At 57.6% G+C, this 19,527-nt stretch overlaps 6 protein-coding genes across 6 annotated transcripts in view; 2 read left to right on the forward strand and 4 right to left on the reverse strand.

The window, feature by feature from the left end:
- Positions 1-50: 50 nt before the first annotated feature.
- IE81DRAFT_344462 (hypothetical protein) lies at positions 51-1,739 on the reverse strand (the record flags this gene model as incomplete). The annotated part of the gene is made up of 1 exon (XM_025515807.1): positions 51-1,739. The coding sequence occupies one exon, from the start codon at positions 1,737-1,739 to the stop codon at positions 51-53; it is 1,689 nt and encodes a 562-aa protein (XP_025372716.1).
- Positions 1,740-2,769: 1,030 nt separating this feature from the next.
- Positions 2,770-4,983, reverse strand: IE81DRAFT_327806 (hypothetical protein; the record flags this gene model as incomplete). The annotated part of the gene is made up of 1 exon (XM_025515086.1): positions 2,770-4,983. The coding sequence occupies one exon, from the start codon at positions 4,981-4,983 to the stop codon at positions 2,770-2,772; it is 2,214 nt and encodes a 737-aa protein (XP_025372717.1).
- Positions 4,984-9,146: 4,163 nt separating this feature from the next.
- IE81DRAFT_344465 (hypothetical protein) lies at positions 9,147-11,159 on the reverse strand (the record flags this gene model as incomplete). The annotated part of the gene is made up of 3 exons (XM_025515808.1): positions 9,147-10,769; positions 10,839-10,991; positions 11,052-11,159. 3 exons carry the CDS (start codon positions 11,157-11,159, stop codon positions 9,147-9,149), a joined length of 1,884 nt encoding a protein of 627 aa, XP_025372718.1.
- A 2,338-nt stretch (positions 11,160-13,497) lies between these two features.
- IE81DRAFT_344466 (hypothetical protein) lies at positions 13,498-17,464 on the forward strand (the record flags this gene model as incomplete). The annotated part of the gene is made up of 3 exons (XM_025515809.1): positions 13,498-14,232; positions 14,307-14,702; positions 14,780-17,464. The coding sequence occupies 3 exons, from the start codon at positions 13,498-13,500 to the stop codon at positions 17,462-17,464; spliced, it is 3,816 nt and encodes a 1,271-aa protein (XP_025372719.1).
- A 643-nt stretch (positions 17,465-18,107) lies between these two features.
- Positions 18,108-19,027, forward strand: IE81DRAFT_161582 (hypothetical protein). Its single transcript, XM_025510539.1, has one exon. The coding sequence runs from the start codon at positions 18,227-18,229 to the stop codon at positions 18,734-18,736; it is 510 nt and encodes a 169-aa protein (XP_025372720.1). The 5' UTR covers positions 18,108-18,226; the 3' UTR covers positions 18,737-19,027.
- Positions 18,938-19,527, reverse strand: part of IE81DRAFT_161589 (hypothetical protein) — a 1,022-nt gene continuing 432 nt past the window's right edge. The window contains exon 3 of the mRNA XM_025510540.1: positions 18,938-19,527. This exon is cut by the window's right edge and continues 21 nt beyond it. Coding sequence (XP_025372721.1) covers positions 19,140-19,527 — 388 coding nt within the window. The 3' untranslated portion in view covers positions 18,938-19,139.

The raw sequence follows: 19,527 nt of genomic DNA on the forward strand, positions 1-19,527 counted from the left end.
AGCGGCGGACAGTCATCGCCTCGCGCAGGTATCGCCTCGCGCAGGCAAAGTCATCGCCTCGCGCCCATCGACTCGGGGCGGGGACGCAGTTCGCGCATTGATGGCTCGACGGAGAGAGGAGTGCGCTTCGAGCGCTTGGGAGGGCCGGCGGATACCTGCAAGAGCCCTTCGACTTCTTGACGCTCTTCCTCGCTTGCGCGCTCGACTTCTTGACGGTCATTCTCGCTCACGCGCTCGACTTCTTGGCGGTCATTCTCGCTTGCGCGCTCGACTTCTTGACGCTCTTCCTCGCTTGCGCGCTCGACTTCTTGACGCTCATTCTCGCTTGCGCGCTCATTGATCAAGTCGTTTGGTGTCGCGGATGATCCTGGTTGCGATGGCAGCATGCGCACGGCTTGCAGCATGGTCGCTGCAAACGATTCGCGATCACGTCGACGTTCAAGGGCTTCGCGAGCAATGTCGTCTTCGCGACGCTCCTCGTCGGCCTTGCGGTAATCTGCTTGAGCCTGGATGGTCTCGCGCATGAGCTGGATCATTTCAGAGACGTGCGCGCGTTCTTCTAGAGTGTCGTCTCCTGTCGTGCGAGCAGCTGTAGACGAAGAACGAGAGAGGCGGTTGCCAGATGTCGACGGCAGCTGAGGAGCAATGGCTCGTGGAATTGATGCCTGAGGAACGTGCTCCTGATCAGACTCGAGTGTGTCGTCGTGCGCGTGATCGGACTCGAGAGCGTCGTCGTGCGCGTGATCGGACTCGAGAGCGTCGTCGTCGTCGTGCTCCTGGTCGTCAATCCAACCGTTGTAGTCATCATGATCGCCAAAGTTTGTCGCAGCTGCACGAGCCGGCGTAGCAGAGGTCGCTCGACTCGACGCACCTGATGCACACTCCGCACCTGACGCACTCTCTGCACTCTCCAACTCGGAAGCTGCACCAGCCGATCCGCCAACGGCACTCAACACCGCAGAACTCGGGTTTGGACGACTCGCGACAGGTGTGACGGCCGCGTCGGCAGTGCGAAAAGTCGCCAGAGTGAGCCCGTGCTCACCTCGCCTCTTTTCCCTGATCAGGTCGAGCATGCCGGGTAGCCAAGCTTGTGTTCTGGCCTTGTCAAAGATGATGCGCAGATCACGTTCCAGGATGAGCGTCAGAAGCTTGTTTTTGGCTGCAATCGCAGCGTCGGCCTTTTCACGGAGGCCGGCAACCGAGTACATTCTGCCTGATATCGAAAGGTTTTCATCCACCCTCATTGCGATGCCCTTCATGACATCGATGTGCTTGTTCATCACTGCAAGGGCCTCATTGGGACGCATGTTGCGATCCAATTCACCCCAGCAGAGCCCATAGAGAGCAGCACCCCAGCGAGATGCGTCGCCGCGAGCTAGCCCGTGGCGACCCTTGTGGACAAAGTAGACCGCCCGTTGAGGTTTTGCGAGCAGCCACTTCATGATCAGGCTGTTTTGCTTCTCGGTCCACTCCCGAGGAGAAAGGTTGGTGTCCGAGTCATCGGCGCGAACACTCTTATGGCGCTGGCGACGGTGACTCTTGCTGCGGTGCTTGCTTTTGCGGCGGTCTTGTTGGTCATCTCGACCCTTGCCCGTACCATTCTCACGGGATGATGTGGCATTGCGTTGGTCCTCATCTGAAGAGGCAGACGCATCAGACGACACGTCGGTGTAGTGGTTGTTGGACCCAGAGCAGGAGTCAGAAGGAGTGCACTGCCTCTTTGCGGGTGATGCTGGCATTGTGAGAACAGTGGTGGGAAAATATAGAGCAGATAGAAGGGGTCGTGGCTGAGACGACTGCAAGAGCGGGGTGACGGAAGAGATTGGAGATCGTGCGTGCGCACCTGTTCCGATGACCAAGGGTCAGACTTCATCAGTCCGATGACCAAGGGTCAGACTTCATCAGATCCTTTTTGATCGTTGCGCAAGAGTCAGACTTCATCAGCGACTTGCATTTTGATCGTTGCGCAAGGGTCAGACTTCATCAGCGACTTGCCTGTTCTGATCGTCGCCCAGACTCGAGGCAGATTGGATTTGATGAGGGCTTCGTTGATGATGAACTTTTGACTTGATTGTGCTTACCGCGCGTCGCGCGTCGCGCATCACAAGAGCAGGAACAACATTGGAACAACATGATGGAAGCAATCTCGATTGCCAAACGTCACGAGGAACGTGATGATGCATCGTCATGTCTCATCAGGGACCGTGACGATGCATCGTCATGTCGTGCAAAAGTCCAGATCGGACACAAATCTTGATCGCCAAATAGCACGAGGGACGTGATGATGCATCGTCATGGTTCTGTTTAGCAGCACGATGACGACGTGCCTTGAGTGCGCCGTCGTCGCGCATTCGGTGTCATCGCATTGACAAGTGGTGTAGGGTATGTACAAATGAGAGGATTGTGACGGGCGTGAGGCGAGGCGAGAGCGAGTGAAATCCAAAAACGAGAAGCGAAAAGGAACGACCGAGAGTAAACCTGACCCTTGGGAGTTTTGGTCAGGGCAAGTCAAGTGTGCGCGCGTGATTAGCACCCGCTGGGAGCGTGCTGCTTCGTCAAGCGGTAGAAGTTGCGAGCACACAATGGCAGCTCGCTGCTTCATCACGCAAGCGTCAAGCTCGCAGGCGCTATTTCATCCCTATACGTACCAAGCCTGGTGGGCAGCCAGAGATCTACGAGTCTCGGTGACGCATGATGATTGGAAAGCACACAATCCACATTCGCAGAAAAGAACGTTTTAAGCCTTTTCGAGTGAAGGTGCGCCGTGCGCTAGGGCGCCTTGCCGCTGAGCAGTGCGGCAAGATGCTCGTGTGCCTCCATAGCCTCGCGATCTTGCAGCTCTGCCGGTATGCTCACCATCCCGCCGAACCTAAAGTCTGGAATGGCCCTGTCCACAGTCTTGACCGGGGTGATAAATGAAACACCTCGCGCGCCACGGAAATGCTCCAGTGTGAGGTCAAGCTCGGCCAGAGCAGAAGGTCCAGCGACCGGCGGTTCGGTCTCCAGTTGCGCAAGAACATCTTTATGAAATGCCGACCGAGTCTCTTCTTGCTGCGTCTCTCGCAGCGCCGGCGTTTTCATCAACGGACAAGAGTAGTACGTCGTCTCCTGGCACTTGCGATGGATCTGCACCCCCTTGTCCCACGACGGGTGCTCTTTGATCGAGGACGATTTGAAGAGCGGATCAAGGGTCTTCCTGTCCTTGCTAGCAGTCTGCAGGCACGTTGCGAGAGAGATGACCACTGCTCCATCGCACACGTGCACTGCAGGCGGGAGGTGGTGGTGCAACTTGCGAAGCAGCGGATCCAAGATGTGAGTCTTCAGAACGTAAAGTTGCTGAAATGCGCAGGCACAATCGCTCAGAGACGAGTAATTGACGGCCTCGTCATCTGGCATGCGAGGCAAAGTGCCAGAAAAAAAGTCTGACGCTACCCCTTGGCTGCAGCCTTGTGCCAACAAGGAACGAATGCGAACGGAAGATGCTCCCAAGACGGGCAAGATGGTCCACGTGCCGGCATTGACCACCAAGTCCATCAAGGCGGTCGCTTCTCTTGTCGGCTTCTGGTGCATTATTTCGTGGAGCTTGTGCCTGGCGCAGAATAGCCCTCCAGCAACTCGCAACAGGATGTTGAGCGTGTTGGAAGCCCCGCTTTCATCCATCTTGACCAAGCCAAAGGCCTTTCCGAGGTGTGCCTTGGCGCTCTGAGGGGTGATCGTGGCAGCGGCAGCAGGCGGTGCAGCGCAGTCGTTCGACTTGAGGGCTTTTAACCAAACATCCACCACCGCCTGAAATGCGCGATCCAGCGATGGTGTTGGCACTTGGTCATTGGAAGAATACCCTGCCAGCGACAGCAAGACATCGACCATGGTCCACGCAAATACATCGCCGTGCTTGCGCTTCTCCAGGTAGCGTGCCACTCTCGCTTCAAAGTGCTTCTGCGCTGCAGACGGAGGACTCGAGGAGGAGCGCACTAGGGGCTTTGGCAATGTCAGCGCAGCAAGGGTTGCTTTCTTGCGAAGATCGGAGCGATGCCTGTTGACCAGCGTTTGCCCAAGCTTCTTGAGCTCTTTTTTGCGCGTCTGTTTCGCTTCAGCCGCTCGCCTCTGCTCTTCCAGCTTCTTCAGCTTTTCCAGCTTCTTTCTTGCCCGGCGCTTTTTCTCCGTATCAGCCTTGCGCTTCTTACGAAGATGCTGTTTGCCCTGCTTAACGACTGCGGCTGCCTCGTCCTCTGCTGCTAGCGTCCCTTTGAGAGCAGCAGTCGCCCGTCGCAATGCTCTTGCTGCTTTTTTGGCCGCCAGCGTCTCCGCTTCTGTTTGCTTTGGGTCTGCATCCCGATGAACGTCTTGCGTGGTGTTCTGACCTTCTTCCTCCTCACCTTCTTCCTCCTCCTCATCTTCCTCCTCCTCCTCCTCATCTTCCTCCTCCGCCTGCTCCTCCGCCTCCTCATCTTCATTCTCGGCCATCTCCTCATCTTCAGCATCATTTTGTCTCACTTCTTGATCTTTGTCGGCCATTTCTTGATCTTCAGGGTCTTCCCCGCCCATGTCTTCATCTTCGTCGGCCATCTCCTCATCTTCAGCGTCTTCCTCGGCCATCTCCTCATCTTCAGGGTCTTCCCCACCCATGTCTTCATCGCAATTTTGAAAGTGAAGCTTGACAATCAGCCGTCCTTGACGTGCGGTGTGGCACGGCTCGACAAAGCTGAACGCGGCAACCTCAGCAAGCAGATCGGCTGCGGAGAGTCGAATTCCGTTGCTCAAGGGGGTGCCGTTCAAGGCAGCTGCCCATGCTTTTGCCTCGTCTAGTTTGAGTTTGTTGATCATGCGCGAGGCGAGGGGAAAGCGCTGCTGGAGCTCATAGAAGAGAGCATCGCGAGTCCGTCCTCTAAATTCCTTGTAGAGGTGACCGATGCTGCGTTCTCGATCACACTCCCAAATGACGCTCTTGTGCTCGTCGACGTACTGACAAGTCCAGGCGGGCATTATGTCGGTGATACGTGCTTGGATTTCAATTACTCAGGTGTGCTGGCTGCCCCGATGTATCTCCAGAGCGGTGGCAAATGTCTGCAATAACGGCAACAAATGGAATCGCACGTATGGACGGCGGTGATCGAGCTGTACTTGGCTGCATCAACGGCATAGGTGCACCCGTGCACGCATCAGTATACGCACCAAACAGCAGAGGCGTGCGAACTTCTATGCACTCGTGACTGGCGGCGCAATAAAGCTTGCATTCACGATTGTCCCACGCACATGCTGCCTGGCGCCCATGCACGCACCTACTGCTGCTGTTTTTTTGGCCCGCGCAGGCGCAATAAGCATCAGCATGCATGCAGACGGCCCGGCCCATGCAGCGATGTGCGCGTACCCCGGGCCGCTATTCTATCGGCCGGTAGATGCGGCAGGTAGAGTGCCCGCAGCATGCGTGTGCGAGATTTGACTAGACGCCATGCATGCTGCTTGCTGCATGCATGGCGTCCGCTCGCAGTAGCCTCACCCAAATCTCACAGATTGCCAACGCTGCTCGCACGCACTTACGACTACTACTACCACCACTGCCGTAAGCATACTCTCGTATCCTCTTGCTCACTCAACACCGCATTCGCACATCCACAACCTCTTGCAAGCTACACAGGTGAGTGGGCAAGGTCGGCACCTCTGGCGCGCGCGTTTGGCACGGGTGGCCTCTCTTGTCGGGCGCCCGCGCGCGCGCGCGCGAAAACCAAAAAAGGGCACGAAAGTGGCACGTTTTTCGAAAATCGACACCGCTCTTATTCCTCGGCCACATCATGTATTGACCTCGTTCTTTCTCACACGCCATCACACAGAAGATTACACCAAGTGTACCAACTCACAACCTCATCGAGCTTCTCGTTGCGGAGCACGGCAACCTCGAAAATAGTGTACGACGCGCAACTAATATGGCAGCGTGGGCCAAATTGAACGCGCGCGCGCGCGCCGACGTGGGCCAAGCGGATGTGTTGGAGCTGCAAAGCTGGTGCTCGCAAGCGCTATTGCAGCCGGTGCATGGCCAAGGTGCTCGCTTGTTCAGGATCTACGATCACGGTGAGTACAATGCCCCGTGCATTTGGGTGGTATGTCCATCATCCCTCACTCGGTATCGCGGCTACGTCGGGCTTGTATGTTGTGCTGCTGGCTCCTTTATCGGGCCTCGTCTTCGGGCGGGGAGCTCCCTGAGAGTGCGGGTTCGCATTCGGAGAACTGTCAGTGTGGCGGACTTGTCCCGGCATGCTAGTTGAAAAAGAGCACATCATCGACATCTAGTCGGTCCGTCTGGTCGCATGCTGACACCCATATCTATTTTGTGCCAGCGGATCGTCTCGGCGGCAGACTCTTGGTCAAGCACTTGTCGAAAGCGATGCCGGAGGGTAGCCTGCTCAAGGAGCTGGAGAAGCCGGCCGTCATTGCTCGCATGGCGCGACGGTATGAAGAGCTGCGCAGCAAGCCGTGGGTGTTGAGGGAGGAGACCGACACGCATCGGCACTTTGAGTACGCCACCAATCGGCTCACAGTGTGCCGCACGCTAGACTTGGACGATCACGATCGAATGTCGTATGGTGACGGAAACATGGTGGGTGCGGCGTGTGCGTGCGTGCGTGCGTGCGTGCGTGCGGGGATGCGGGGATGCGTGCGTGCGTGCGGGGATGCGCTCGTGGATGCTTGCTGACGCTGCGCTCACTCCTTGCTTGCACAGTTCGACATTCGTCACGAGGCAGAAGCAGAATGGCACCTGCTCCTAGACACCAAGGGACGCCACTTTGCCACCGTCGCTTGGGCGCCGATCAATGTGTCGAGTGTAAAGGTTCCTTCCAACTGCGCTGTTGACGCTGATGACGCTGATGACGATCAGCCTGTCGACTTGGCACACGGATCCGTGGGCTCCGAGCCCTCCGATGCCGAGCAGGCTTTGGGCGCATCCCCACGCCCCAGCAAGAAGGCGAGAACCGCGCCTTCGACGTCCAGCAAAAAGGCGGCACCCTCGCCACGCTTTCATATGCGACCTTTTCGCATATCGGACGATGCGCGAGAAAAGCAAGTGGAGTTGATCCGACGCTGCATCGAGTTCTTGCAACTGCAAGACGCTTCACAGCATCGCAAGCTGGCGATCGGCAATCTGAGGCTGTGGACCAGAGTGCTGATGTGTCCCAGTCACACGATCGAGAGGTACCGCGCTCTCCACGTTGGCACCATCCACTTTCGCTTGCGCTTCCAGTCGATGGCTAAATTCGCCGAGCCAAACTTCAACCGCTCGTTTTGCGACAATCTGCCATTGACCGCGCCTCTACTTTTTGGGTCCGACATGACCCTCATGCTCAAGCGCATGCGCGAGGTCTTTGCGTTTGGCCACGGCAAGGTGTACGAGCGGTACCAAGCCGTGCGGCTGCATCCCGACTTTCAGCGCTTGCATCTGCCCATCTTTCAAAGGCACGACTGGGCGAAATCGCGAGGCGTGCAGCAGCAGATCAAGGAGCGAGGTGTGGTTCTTGCTTGCCCTTGGGCGTCCATGGCCATCAATGCGCCCTCGCAAGAGACGCACATGAGGCCTCATGTCGACAAGCGGGATGCACGGTGGGGCATGTGCACAGTCGTGAGCGGAGGTCACTACACTGGAGGAGCGCTTGTCCTGCACGCAGCAGGTGTTCGCATCTGGATAAGACCGACGCTCGACGTAGTGACCTTTCCCTCAGCGACCTTGCTTCACTCGAATACGGGGGTCAAAGGATATCGCATGTCATTTATCGGATTCAGTGGCCAGGATGTGCTCAAAAAGTACTCTACGGTTCCTGTATTGTGTGATTACCCCGTCTGGCCGGATACCTTTTGGAAGACGGACTCGCGCAGGTGATGCCGCGACCGTCATTCGACTTCCTCACGCTTGTCAAAACGAAGAGATCCAGAGTACGATGAGATCGATCCGACGTGTCAAACGCATGGCATTTATCATCGACGCGCTACGGCTCCCCAAAGCAATAGCAGGGCAGAAGGGGTGAATCGCACTCTCTTCGAAGGGCCGACGACAATGCTGCTCGATGCAGCCCTGCGCGGAGAGCATCCTCACATTTGTCATCGCAAAAGAACAGTTTTCTTCACAAAGGTGTTGACGCAGTGCCGGGCGTCTTGTACTATGACGGCAATGTGCCACCGATGCAACCCCTTCAAGCATTTGGTTGTTGCGCCTGGGCGTACATATCTCGTGAGCATCGGATCAAACTGCAACCTTTAGGGCAACCACTAACCTTCATAGGGTGTGGATCGCGCAGGACACCGTCTATAGGACAATCATCGCTTTGTACTGTCTTGTGTAATGACACGATGTTTGACAAATCCACGTTCCCTCATCGTGACCTTGCGCCACCGCATAGCGAAATCCAGCGTCGTAGTCGCAAAGCGTCGCAGTCGTGATGAGCGTCGCAGTCGTAAGGAGCGTCGCAGTGGTAAGGAGCGTCGCAGTCGTGATGAGCGTCGCAATGGTAATGAAATCAACATTTCGGTCATGACCATCGTGATCGACATCTCGGTCGTGAGCATCGTGATCTCGGTCGTCATGAGCATCGTGATCTCGGTCGTCATGAGCATCGTGATCGACATCTCGGTCGTGGTATTCGTCGCAGTCGTCATGAGCGTCGCAACCGTGATGAGCGTCGCAGTCGTAATGTGCGTTGCAGTCGTAAGGAGCGTCGCAGTCGTAAAGTGTTGTCAATCGTACTCGACGTATCGGTCGTGATGACCATCGTGATGCATCGTGATCAAGATCTCGGTTGTAAAGTAAGGAGCGTCGCAGTCGTGATAAGCGTCGCAGTCGTGATCAAGATCCCGGTCGTCATGAGCATCGTGATCAAGATCTCGGTCGTCATGAGCATCGTGATCCGGATCGCATCGTGATCGACATCTCGATCGTCATGGCCATCGTGGTGGATATCGCATCGTGATCGTGATCAAGATCTCGGTCGTAAAGCGTCGCAATCGTGATCGACGTCTCGGTCGTAAAGCGTCGCAGTCGTACAGAGCATCGCAGTCGTGATGAGCGTCGCAGTCGTAAAGAGCATCGTAAGGCGCGTTTGAGCATCGTAAGAGCATCTCGATCATCGTAAGGCGCGTTAGAGCATCGCGCCGCGTCGCACTGGTCAATCCCCGCGACGATGCCAGGCCAGCCATTCTTCTCGCGCCACCTTTGCTCTCATGACCGACGGTATAGTCTGTGCCAGAGACTCTGCGTGGGCAGTCACAAAAGCGGCCAAGGGGTTCTCCAAGAAGGAATCCAGCGAGAAGCCCTGCACACCCTCTGCCAGCATAAAGTGGTCGCCGATCAGGACAAGGCAAATGACCCTTTTGCTGATCGAAGCCCGCACCGTGAGTGGCCAGGAGAGGTAGGCCGTCCTCTCCATGACGGTGCGAGGCTGAGCTTCGTTGACCATGGTGATCTTGATCGAGGAGCTGTTCGATGCTGCAGAGGGGGCAGCACGGGTGGCGGGAGGCGGAGGCGGAGGAAAGGCGACAGGAGGCAAGATCGTCAGGACAAGGCTATCGAAGGCAGCAGCCACAAGCAGAGCGTGGCTGTGCGCCTCGAACCAGCCCCACTGATCGTTGTTGCTCTTGTCGTGCTTCTTCTGCCACAGCAACTGGCGAGTGTCGTCCGAACGGTCGTCGAGCAAGGAGGCGTACATGTTCTGCCAGAGCTTGGGCAGCTCCAGCACAACTTGGCGACAGCGTTGTCGAACCAGCATGTACGAATCCTCCTGACCAAAGACTGCCCTGGCGACGCCTCGGAAGCCACAGTGACCGTCTGCTCTAGGGTTGTAGAGCTTGCTCGGTAGACCCAAGCCCAGCAAAAAGGTAGCGACCTCCTCTCCGGGCGTGGTGATGCTGCCTTCCCGAGGCAAGTCCACTGGCTGTACCCTGGGTAGCTGACGGCCAGTGTAGTCTTCCAGTTGCTGCGCCGAAACCTCCATCGCATGAGCTAGCGACGCCTTGCTGATTGCTGCTGCTGCTGCTGCTGCTGCTGCTGCTGCTGGTGGTGGTGCTGCGCCTCCTCTGGGCAAGGCATCCGTGTGCACAAAGGCGACGGACCTGTGCTGCTGGTGAGCGACAACACTGAACCAGACCTTTGCACCACTGCCATGCACGCGGACGTGAGCAAGGCAAGGCCATTGCACTTCCAGGCTAGGATGAGCATGGCCATCTGGCGTGATCTCCAGAGTGGCCAAGCGAGGCAAGTCTGCCGTGCCCGTGCGCTCATCCTTGGCGTCCATGATGGCCTCCAGCGACCCGTGCTTAGGCACTGGCAAGCGACCAGCAGGCCATTCCCAATGGAATCTGGCTCGACGGACGGTGCTAGACCTACCAGTCATCTCCCGCACTTCGGACTGCTTGAGGCCAGCTCGAAAGCCAGCGTAGCAAATGGCAGCCCAGTGGGCAATCCGAAGCGAGGAGCAGACGATGGTGCCGGCAACTGCACCCTGACCCGTTCGACATGCCCACTTTTCTGCCTCCTCGCAATCAGGCAAGATGCCCGGCTGGACGCTCTCCAGAGGGGCCTGGGTGGTGCTGGGGGGCTGTGTCGAGAGGTGCGTCATCGTCGAGCTGGGCAGCGGCTGCGTCGAGACGAGCGTGGAGCTGGGCGGCGGCATCGATGGCGGTGGCATCGTCGAGGGGGACCGTTGGCTGGATCCGGGTGCCACAGATGGGCTTGCGGGGGCGCGCCGCTCCGGTGTCCTGTGCTGGTCCTCCATCGCTTTCGGAAGGATTCGCTGGAGGAGATGCCGGCGGCGTGAGCGACCAGGCCAGGGGCAAGAGACGCGCCAAGAACGGCAACTCACAGAAGTTCTGCGCGCTCCACCACCGTCGCCTCCCTGCAGGCGCACCATCTCATCTTCATAAAAAGTTCTTTTGGTGCCGTCGCTGGTTGTTGCAACGACACGAGCACTGGCGTGTCCAGCCCTGATGGACACAACTGGCGCAATTGCGCCGGTCTGTATACGTACGCGTAAGCCTCTGCATGCCGCACAGAGAATCAAGATGCCAATGCTCACCAAAGTCATGCAGAGATCCCCGACCTTGAGATCCTGCTCTCTTTTTACCTGCCAGTCTTCACCCTGCTTGACCACGTACAGCCGATCGGGGGCAGCAGCACTGTCCATGGCGAGAGATGTTGCGCTGCGAAGGGTGGGATGTTGCGCTGCGAAGGGTGGGGTGTTGCGCTGCGAGGGTGGGATGGTGAGAGGCGGAGAGCGGGGCGAGGCGAGGCGGAGAGCGGGTCGGATATTGGAGAGGTTATCGGGTTGAAATTCTCAATGGTACGTGTGCAACAACGTGTGAGCGAGTTGACGGATAGCGAGGTCGAAGAGGAGAAAATCTCTCATTCACGATTGCTTGCACTCGCCCAATCCTGGGGCATATCTGTTGATGTCCCGCTATTTGTACGCTCAAGGTGTCAAGCCATACATCTGCTGCCAGGAGTGCAGACGTTTGCAATTCAGCGTGCGTGCGAGGAAAACGCAAGCCGCCTCGATCGACGGGGTCCTCTCTTCCCGTGCGCTCTCTCTCGACGCACTCGCTACAGTCATCTCTTCCCGTGCGCTCTCCTTACTCGCTACTGTCAGCGTCTCTTCCCGTGCGCTCTCCTTACTCGCTACTATCAGCGTCTCGTCTCGTGCGCTTCACAGCCCACTCCATGAGTACTGGCCGCTGTCAGCCCCTCATCCTCTCGTATCTCTCAAACATACTCGCTGCTGTCATCCTGTGCGCTTTCCCTCATTCGAGCATCTTACGTGCTGTCGGCCTCTCATCCCTCGCACTTGACATCCGCGGTCGACCTCTCATCCCTCGCGCTTCACAGCCGCGGTCGGCCTCTCATCCTTTCCTGCTCTTTTGTCCACTCATGGATCGATGACCCATCTCATAGTCAGACACGGCGTGCAGCATTGCGATTTGTGTATCAGTGATTGCAGTGGTGAAGTCGACGTGAGTGCAGCATATGGTGGTGAGCATGCACGCCCGCACAAGAATTCGACCGTGTTCGCGCATACTCTGCGCGAGCGGCATCATGTGATGCGCGCGCGCGCGCCTTTATGCATAGGCGCACAAATTGACGTGGGCCGGGTCAACGCGCCAGGCAGCAAACAAAGAAGGATCGATCGTGATCGACTCCCACGCACTTCGTCTTTGGCGATCTTTATTGCGGACCAGCTGCTCTGATCTGATCTGATCTGGTCGTCTCGACGACAGCTGCTGCCGATGCATGCTGCTAGCCCGACTCGATGATGGTGACCCGGCGCCAGACGAACACATATCTCACACAACTGCGGCGCACTACTAGTTGTTTGTTCAGGCAGGCCGCGGACAAGAATTCTCGCGCCTGCTGCTGCTTGCTGGCTCTTCCGAGCGCGACTCGATCGTGCCGTCTGCGCTGCCAGCCCGCAGATGCTGATGGGTCTGCTGCTTTCGATCGAGCGCATGCGGTCTCACTCACATCACACCAATCACGAATGCAATCGTGACCCACATATCACACCCACGCATTCGCGCTCGCAAGCTTGACGTCCGTCGCACGAGTCAGAGCAAAAAGGACTGCTTCACACCCGGCGCGACGATACAGCATCAAGCCTGCGCGAGCATCACATCCGGCGCGACGATGATACATCAGCAAGCGTACAGCATCACCCTGCAGCTCGCGCCCAACCTACGTGTCTCGAAAGCTTCTTCTTGGAATCGTGCGTGCGCAACACCGTCGCTTTAGATCACATATGTCGACGCAAGCATGTCTCAAAGGAGAGAAGAATTCTGCACTTCTCGATCGACGTGGGCGCTCGCAGCAAGAGTCATGCCGCTGTTTGCTGAGAGATCCCCCCCCAAAGAACAAAGGGTTTGCAGCCCGGTACTGCATCAGAGCAGAGTCATTGCCATCTAACTCGTTCGCTCGCCTCAGCCATGTCGCTGCTGAAGGACGGCGCTCGCCCACATCACCGCGTCGACTCACACAACTACTGGCAATCTTTGAAAGGACGCTCCTCTACACGCCCCTCTGCACGCTTCTCGGCACGCGATCTATGCTACCGTCAATCGTCGACCGTCGAACGCCCTTCGCATCTTCTTTGTCACGTCGATTGCCATCGCAAAAATCGCCCCGCTAGAAGGCGTTGCGACAAGCATTAAGCGCTCCAAGCATCAAGCGCTCTAAGCACCTCCCGCTACAAGCCGTTGCGACAAGCATTCTAGTCGCTCCAAGCATCAAGCGCTCCTAGCACCTCCCGCTACAAGCCGTTGCGACAAGCATTCTAGCCGCTCCAAGCACTTCTCGCTACGAGCACCACCCGTACTTCCCACCTCACCACGCCCGCTCTACGCTCCACGCCCGCTCTACGCACCACCCGTCCTCCTCACCTCACCACGCTCGCCCACCCGCTCCACGCCCGCTCTACGCACCACGCGAATTCCCCACCACACCACACCCACACTCCCGCTCCACGCACCCTCACGATGTACCAGCCAAGCTCCTCGGACGCTGGTGGCAAAGACCCCGAGTATCGCCAGCGCGATTCCACCCCCAGCATCAACACCACCGACGTCGGTCCACGCGACCATGCAGCCCAGATGCGACGAGTGCGCGGGCCCACGCCAGCACCAACGACGCAAGTGTCCGGGACTTGGGTGCCAACTTCGGACCCCATCTCCGACGGCCAAGGGTACATGCGCGACTCTGGCAAGACAGAGTCGGAAGTAAGCAGTGGTCGCGAAGACTCTGAGCCAGGCACGGCCAGTATCGTCGCCACGGGAACAGGGAGAAGAGGCCGAGCAAGGGAAGAGTCGAGCGACAAGGAAAGAGGGTACGCTCAGTCAAAGCGCCGTCTTGACAGCTCGAGCCCCAGTCTGGCCAGTAGAGTGCCTTGGGGAAAAGAACCTCTTTTTCTGGGTGATCGATCTTTCGACAAAGACGACTCGGAGGAGGAAGAGTTGTCTCTGCGACCGGATGGAGAGTCGAGCGACAGGCACACGGTCGACCGGTCCAGCACGCTCCCCGTCAGCACGCTCCCCATCAGCACGGTCCCCGTCAGCACGCTCCCGGCCAGCACGCTCCCGGCCAGCACGCTCCCACTCCCCACCGACTACTCGCAGCAAGGACCTGAAGATGTCGACATGGCCGAAATCATTGAGAAATGTTTCGGCTCTGGTCACAACATCATCTTTGGAGTTTCCAAAGCTCGAGGTGCTGCTGTGAGTACCGTGGCAGTCAGAGCAATGCTGACACGCGCGCGCGCGCTGCTGACACGCAACACATCTCCTTGCAGGCTCGCTTCCAGGCTTGCATGCAGGTGATGGGTGTGGTGGACCCGCTGCGCATGCTCAACACGGTGCGCAATGTGGTCACCGGCATTGTTGATGATGCCGAGACTCTTGCGCCTGAGGATCGTCTCCGTGCAGTGCTAGGCACAGCGGTGGACCTTCCTCCCGAGCACGCTTATAGGGCAGTATACCTTCGGCTGCTCGGTGAGTACTCTTTAGAGCAGCACCTTGCCTTCTGCCAAGGTCACAGGGAGGAAACGGGCTACGAAAGTGCAAAGAGGCGATTCCAAATCGCCTTGCAAGACTTTCATCAATTTGGACCATCAGCTCGTCGACTCCTTGGGTACTTTGGACAGACCATGGGTGCTGCGATGGACCGTGCTCAGGCAGACTACGACAGGGTGAGTCTGCGGCGCCGGTGCTCAATGGACGTGCTGTAGCTGGGACGTGCTGTAGCTGACACCACTCTACACCACAGGCAAAGGATCCAGACCGCCCTGCCTCCTATCTCGCCCACCTCTTGGCCCGGCTGAAGATTGAGGACGTGCAAGTCTTGCCTCTGTGCTCTCTGCCAAAATGGTGTGGTGCCAAGGAGCTCCACACCATCGAGCACATGTTCATCATGGCTTGCGGAGGCGTCATGCGGCTGGCCAACACCTCGCCCGGCTCAGCTGCACCCAATGTCGAGCCTGCTCGACGGCCAGACTTTATGCAGATTGACCCCTCGTTGCTGGAAGAGCTCAAGCTGGCCTCTTGGCCAATGACGTCCGGCCTCGAGGTGGATCAGATGGGCGAAGGTGGCCTCTTATTTACGATTACGAGAACGCGACGAACCCTTGACGACGAGTTACGAATGCGCAACGATGCCGAGCTCTGGCTCTCAACCCTTGGTGCGGCGGGCAGAAACTTGGAGCTGGACTTCAAGTCGATGCAATTGGCCAACATTGACGACCTTCGCCAATGGCTTCGACCAAAGAGCGTGCCACATCGCACCGCGCTCTTCATCCCTAGCGGTGAAGATTACGATTCTTTTCACGACAAGGCTCTGCGTGCCGGGTGCACGTTCTCCATCCACCCCGCGTTCCAGCACCTCGGTCGACGCATCTGTGCTGCCTCTCCCGTTGATGACATGACGCACCCCTTTAACGCCGTCCCTGACATTGTCACGATTTCTGGCCTCCTCGACTGGCCGGTTCCAGTCATCACCGCTCTTTCTCTGTCTGTCCCGATCGGGCATGTTGCAACGCGACAGGAACATCAGGAAGTCATTGCCAGGATGTTTGCTGTCGCCGCGCACATGATCCTCTCCACCACTCCTTTGGATCTCGACAACCCTCGCCTCGCACTGACGTCACGACTCCACGCTGTCCTTGATGGACCAGACGCTACGACTATCAACGGCAGGTCATATTTATTCTACAAAGACGAGAATATGCTATTTAATGCCAGCCAAGATGTTGCCGTCACGTATCAACCCCCGTCCGAGGAAGCTCCCTCGCTCCTCTTAAAGGGTCGTGGCGGCCAACACTTTTCCTTTCCCTTAAAGAGCGAGCTTGCTGGCGAGCTCATCACTGGCCATGTACAATTTCAAGTCTGCATTCGACCGCGAGGCGTATTTATGCCTGGCACGGCACAAGTCCACGAGCTGGACTCTCTCTTCATCGTCGCATTCCGCGAAACCGATCCCCGCCTTGGCAATCCAAATGCTGCGCAGGAAATTGGATCCATCGCCTTTATCAACCTGCCGCAGGACGGTCTGGCCAACCCCCTATTTATGATGTGGAAGCGAGGCAGCCTGGACAACAATGCGGGACTGGCGCTTGCTCACTGGAGCGCCCTCGCAGAGCGCCTATGGACTTTGTCGGACAACGTCGCCCAACTCTTTCCTGGTGTTCTGCGCGTCTACCCGGGGTCACACACCGCGCAAGGGATCAAGGGATTTGGTGCGTCGCTCTGCTGCCCACAAGTGTCGCATGCCGTCATGACCTTGGCAGAGCGCGCAAAGATTGTCAATACGCGCATGCCAGAGCAGGTCTCTCGTTATAACCCCTCTGCGCATGTGCCAAAGATCTTTCAACCATCCTGGCGGCTGCCTGCGGCGCTTGCGAGTCGACTTGGACGAGAGTATCATCACCTTCAGCAGAATACCGACGTCCCTATCCACATTCTCTTGCGGGCTGATGGTATGCTCTCCGTCGTTGGCCAGCTTGCGAGCGGCAAGGCATGCCTGCCAAAGCAACCCTTTGCGCCCGTCAAGACCTCGGTAGACACCCGCAGGCTGATCGATGCCGAGTACGAGGAGCTGTTTTGCTTTTCAATCTTTCACATCGTCAGCATTGTCCTGCTGGATGCTGCTGCGACGGGCAATGAGCAAATCTTTTTGCTCTACGCTCAGTTGCAGTTGTACGTCAGCAAGGCCGAAGATGCCTTCATCGAGCAAGTATGGAACGTTGCGCACGGTCTGGCCAGAGATGGAGAGACGGCGGCCTACTGGTTCATTCAACGGCAAGATTCTACCACGCGTCTCTCCCACGACCGTCACGCACGCGCCATTGCTCGTGGACTGGCATTGACAAGGGAGGAGCGCACCTTGTTTCAACGCTCACAGGCTCACCAGGCGCGCATGGAGGCCCAAGAGACTGCTCGTGCTGCAGCAGAGATTGAGCGTCTCACCTCTCAACTCGAGAGCAGCTCGAGTCAAGCAGCAGTGCCGCCGCCGCCGGTCCAAACGAGCGCCATCTCTGCTGCGTACGAAGAGACTCTGCGGGAAGGTGTGCGCTTGTCGATGAGCCTGTCGCTGGAGGCAAAGGAAGAGCAGCTGGCCATGCTGCTGTTTCAGCCAAAGACCGCCTTGGAGCATGCGACCATGTCCAGGCGGCTGGTGGTGGTAAGGGACGGCTGGCGTCAGCATGCTGACGTGATTCCTGACCAAGTCTTGCGTGGCCCTCTTCTTTTGAGAGAGGCGTACATGGAGACGGTGAGCGCTCTCAACTCTCAGCAAGTGCAGCTCAATCTCCTGCTGCTGAGGTCGATGGGAGCACCACCTACCACCATCACCAGCGTCGAGCGTGTGCCAGGAACTGTCGCGCGGAGGGAGGTCACCTTTGAGAGGGGCGCCAAAGTCATCAACGCTCACCTCGAAGCGCAACCTCGACGTCGCTAGCGCATGGTCGTGTACATATCCCGTTTGTACCACGCAATTGTTCGCTTGCGTGCTCGTGTACATATCCCGTTTGTGCATTTCGATCGCTCGCTCCGATTCCTCTCCAGTGTACATTACGATCCCTTGCTTGCTCTCCTCGCTCTCAATGTGACTCTTGCGCTTGCGTGATTTGCAGGCATGCGAATACCGCGATTGTGATGCGAGCACCGTGATCATGATGATGCATGATGTTGATGCCAGCACCGTGACGACGATGCGAAGACCGCGATTGTGATGCGAGCACCGTGATCATGATGATGCATGATGTTGATGCCAGCACCGTGACGACGATGCGAAGACCGCGATGACAATTCGAGCACGGCAACCGCGACGACGCGAGCACGGCAACCATGATGACGATGCGAGCACCGGGTCGTTTACAAAAATCCAACCTTTCAGCACGATGTTGCTTCAACGAGCAGCGATTGAACACGGCTGCGCGATAACAAACACAAGGGCGCGCGCGCTGTGCTTGCTGCTTCAATCACGAATCACGAATCACAAATCAAAGAGCATGCTGCGCAAGCGCCCACATGTGAGACAGACCGACATGACAAGTGCAAAAAATTTTCATCGCTACTCACGACCGCCACCACCGCCATCACCACGCACGACCGCCACCACCGCCATCACCACGCACGACCAACGCCACCGCCACCACCACCGCCGCTTTCCTCGCATCCCCATTCCAACGCCACCGTCACCACCGCCGCCGCTTTCAAAATGTCCCTACTCGACAAGTACCAACACCTCTCTGCGGAGCAATGCCGCACGAAGCTGAAAAGAGGAGAATTTGCGGAAGAAGAGAAGGACATCAAGGCCATGGTGCGTGCTATCACACTGCGTGCAGGATCGCATTCTCACCATTTCCACTTTCCCAGATCCACTCAAAAGATCAAGAGGAGGCTAGCATACCCACAGCCCCAGCTTGCGGCCACTGCCAAGGCGCAGGGATCGAGTGCATGCGGCCGACCCTCCAGACCGCCCTCAGGTATGGAGGTAAAAGCCGCTCCATTCAGAAATGCCTTGGCTGCAAGCGGGCTGGGTCAAAGTGCTACACCACCATCGAGGTGGATAAGAAGAGCGTGCCATACGAGACGGAGTTGGCAGCGAGTGCTTCGCACCGGGTGGGATTGGTCATCAAGTAAGTTCAATGCTGCGCAGCAGGCGCATACATGCACTCATGCAAGTGATCACTCTGCAGCACCAACAATAGCGAGATGTTTTGGGTAAAGCGGGCTCTAAAAATTGCAGAGGAAGACGGTGCAGATGCAGAAGGCCAGGAGGAAGAGGATGACGTGTCGGACAGCGAGCTGCAGAGAATCTCTGCAAGGTCGCCGACATTGAAGCGCTCCTCGATGGCCCTCACTTCCTCCTCGCCCAGCAAAAGGGTGCGCAAGGAGGATCCCACGAGCAAGCTGCTGCAATGTGCCAAGATTGCAAGCCAGCGTGGCAAGAAAGACCTTGTTGATGTCTTTTTGGAGGAAGCAGTGAGGCCGTACAAAGCGTGTCTGAAAAATGGAGGACAGCTGGAGCGCAGAAAGCTGGTGAATGAGGAGCAAGCCTTTCTCACCGAGCTGATGGAGGAGATGGGAGAAGAGAGCCCACTCTTTGAGTCTCTGGCACAGCTGTACGATCATGCACCGTCGGGACCAGAGGTGAGTAGCAGGTGTGACTGACGCCTTTTTGCGCACAACTGATTCGGCCCTCGCATGTACGTCCAGCTCTCCCGCCCACCTCCAAGGAACAGGACTGAAAGCTCACGGCAGGGGTAAGCTAGTAAGTTGCGTGCGCGCGTGCGTGCGTGCGCATACATGCTGACTCGATTTGCTTGTTGCAGGAGCGCGAGGGTGCGAAGAGCTGCAAACATGAATGCCGGGGTCTCTCGGATCAGTCTCTCCTTTGGTCTCGCGGAGCCTCGCCGCCTCGCTCTCGGTCGCCCGCTTCTCCTTCTCGCCGCCTCGCTCGCGGTCGCTCTCGCCTGGTTCTCCATCTCGCCGTCTCGCCCGGTCCTCCTTCTCTCC

The sequence above is a fragment of the Ceraceosorus guamensis genome, assembly GCF_003144195.1.
Source record: "Ceraceosorus guamensis strain MCA 4658 unplaced genomic scaffold IE81scaffold_4, whole genome shotgun sequence".
Lineage (NCBI taxonomy): Eukaryota > Fungi > Basidiomycota > Exobasidiomycetes > Ceraceosorales > Ceraceosoraceae > Ceraceosorus > Ceraceosorus guamensis.